The sequence below is a fragment of the Gadus macrocephalus genome, chromosome 4 (assembly GCF_031168955.1).
Source record: "Gadus macrocephalus chromosome 4, ASM3116895v1".
NCBI classification, from domain to species: domain Eukaryota; kingdom Metazoa; phylum Chordata; class Actinopteri; order Gadiformes; family Gadidae; genus Gadus; species Gadus macrocephalus.
This window is the reverse complement of record NC_082385.1, coordinates 3,671,693-3,674,635: the sequence shown is the minus strand read 5'-3', so window position 1 is coordinate 3,674,635 and position 2,943 is coordinate 3,671,693. Positions and strand designations below refer to the sequence as shown.

General features: G+C 41.9%; 2 protein-coding genes across 2 annotated transcripts in view; one reads left to right on the top strand and one right to left on the bottom strand.

The window, feature by feature from the left end:
- slc13a4 (solute carrier family 13 member 4) overlaps window positions 1-1,614 on the top strand; it is a 7,757-nt gene extending 6,143 nt beyond the window's left edge. Inside the window, exon 9 of the mRNA XM_060051055.1 lies at window positions 1-1,614. This exon is cut by the window's left edge and continues 19 nt beyond it. Coding sequence (XP_059907038.1) covers window positions 1-122 — 122 coding nt within the window. The 3' untranslated portion in view covers window positions 123-1,614.
- On the bottom strand, window positions 1,078-2,617 carry LOC132455649 (cytochrome c oxidase assembly factor 6 homolog). Its single transcript, XM_060049547.1, has 2 exons — window positions 2,215-2,617; window positions 1,078-1,792 (listed from the first exon to the last, which is right to left on the bottom strand). Exons 1-2 carry the CDS (start codon window positions 2,356-2,358, stop codon window positions 1,694-1,696), a joined length of 243 nt encoding a protein of 80 aa, XP_059905530.1. The 5' UTR covers window positions 2,359-2,617; the 3' UTR covers window positions 1,078-1,693.
- Window positions 2,618-2,943: the final 326 nt, after the last annotated feature.

Genomic DNA, 2,943 nt, shown 5'->3' with positions numbered 1-2,943 from the left:
TGAACCTGATCGGCGTTGCCGTGGTGATGCTGGCCATCTCAACCTGGGGGGTCCCCCTCTTCCACCTCACAGAGTTCCCCGCCTGGGCGCTGGCCAGGAACACCACCATGCAGAGCTTATAACTCCAGGAGAGAGAGAGAGAGAGGGAGAGGGAGGGAGGGAGAGAGAGAGAGAGAGACAGGAGTTGGATGAAAAATGAGCACATACAACGTAGATCTGCTGCTATAGACGAGCCCAAGGAATGCAAACATACACAAATACACTTTAGACTGAGTTGTTTTGCATAACTAGCGTTTCGAGTTCGCCAAAAAGCCAAACTGATGGTTTTTATTTTTGTACTCTTTAAAATCGTCTGAAAGACGCCTAAGATCAGATTCAGCCACTAGGGGGTGCTATAAAGTGGATTTATTTTCTATGGCGTTGTGCCTGTTTCGAGATTCGACAATCATGCTGCCAATTCTGAAATTTTAAACACTGTTTGAAGAATGACGTTACACTGACAGACCTTAACCTTAAAACCAGTGTGCCTGAGATGGAATAAAGTTTAAAGACGATTGCACCATGGTCGATGCTGCTCTGAACAGATGCATGTGTGGACAGTAATGATCACTCATTTGTAAAGGACTGTGACTTGCTTTCCTCAGTGCAAGTTGTAGAGGAGTCGAAGATAGTATACTAAACAGTATAAGTTAAGATCCCGCACAGGCTATAGTTTTCGGGGCATTTGTCACTTTGAAAGACTCCATCATCCCTCCTGCCTTTATGTTACAGGCTCAATAGTGTTTTTTTGTATATTGTTTTGTTCATTGTAAAACAGAATCTGCTTTGAGAAGGTTCCAGTTAATCACCCTCCCCCCTTCCTCCCCGCAATACAGCCAGCCTATCCAGAGTATCTGGACTGAGAGACCAATTGTTTAATTACTGATGATTAATCACGGCAGTGGTCGCCGTGGCGACTGGCAGTGAAAGGGGGGAGGGGGGGTGTTTATGATCTATGATACGTTCTATTTTTACACAAATTCATCATGTAAATGTGTGCCTTTTTTTTGTACTACATTAAGATAGGTAGACACTATATAAATAGAGCAGGATTTATTTCCAGTTATTTATTTCAGTTTCACACACTAGTTTTCATACTTCGACGGTGAATCCACACCTGGTGTACATACAAGATGACTTGTAATATATGAATAACGTGCCTTCTTCTCCTGTGATCAGAATCAAATGTGATATTCATCTGAATGTTTCAATGACTTTTGTGTTTGAAATATATCCAGTACATCGATAGAACAGGGATAGGATTATAATAAATGAAATTAAAACGGATTACAATGAACTCTGTGTTTGTGTTTATTTGGTACCTCAAACACACTAGAATAATTTGTTTTTTAGAAATAAAATATGGTATTCATTGACAGATCATAAGTAGGTATTAATGGGTGAATTGTATCAGTAGCCATCATGCTAGATTTTATTTACGGAGACGAAGAGAGTAAGAGAATCAATCAAATGAAACAATTACAAAATACGGGCGGTCCATTCTCAGACCAGGTCATGAAACATTTATCCTCAAACACTGAAGTAATCTTCTCATACATCATTCATTCGTTTGAATCTCTGCTCAAAAAAATTAATAATAAAGAGTCCTGGAGAATTAAAGACGTTGTATCCAGTGTTCATTGCCTCCCAGTGGCTAGGACTTCTGTTTCGGACCTTCTGCCGGCGTGAAACCCTCCGTTTGCATCTTATCCTTGTACTTCAGAAAGTCCCTTCTTTTGGCAAAGTATTTCACCTGTAGAAAGATGGGAAACATTAGAACAACATACCTGAAAAAAGGCATATGAATGGAGTAAGCAAATGTCTTTCAAATGAGAAGCAGCAAATTAAAATCTGATTCCAGAAGTTTCATCAAATTAGAGGAAGAAGAGATGTAGCCTAGTCTCGTGAGACTTGTGATCTCGCGGGGTTACAAGGCCATCACAGGTGCGCCAAACTGCCAACAGGTGACTCCATCGATCAGCCTTAATACTTTCACCCATACCCGGGGAAAATGGTTTAACCAAAGAAGGAAGGAACCAATCGGTAAAAGTGGTCGGTTGTCCAGTGGTCGGTTTGAATGATAACCGACGTAAAACACATAGACAGATGACATCTGTTCAAAACGACTGGATGTGGGTCTATTTATTGATTTATGAACAGAAAACAATTCCTTACCCATTGAGCTGGACAGCTGGCTTCGAACTGCTTCTGGAAGTTCTCGCAGGGACCAGTCTGGTCCTTGTGGTCGTCCAGACACTTCCAGAGATCATCTCTGGCACCCCAGCACGCCTTCCTCTCGGCCGAGTTGGGAGCGGTCATCGCCTCCACGGGGGTCCTAACTTCTACTGGGATGACTGGGTTACCTTCTCTCTTCAGTGACCCCACATGGACCGAGTCACCGATAGGCCAATCTACACACGTAAGTCTCACCAGCAACCAAGATATGATAGGTTGATGGGCGATCAACAGATGTAATCCTGGCCAAAACAGACACACACTACATCAACATAACTCCAGTTACATGTTAACCTGAAGGACGCGCCTGTCGTCGCTGTTTGCTGACGTCACGAGTGGCTTCGCTGCATGTTTACTAAAGCGCCACTAGAGGGCGCAGTTTGTCTACATTCTATAGGATTTGAGACATCATGTAGATCTTAGATTCTCAAATTCATCATTGCTTTGATAAAATCTCATACATTATTTGAGTAATTACATGGGTGGTATACTATGTATATTTTTTTAGAAGGCTCTGTGATTGATGATTCAAACAATTCAGTTTGAAATGACTGCAATCGTGTGTGTGTGTGTGTGTGTGAGCGTGTGTGTGTGTTTCTGCATTAATTCTGCTTTCCTTTTCGTATTATTTAAATTCTATGCTTCTCTCTTTCTTCCTCCATCTCTCTC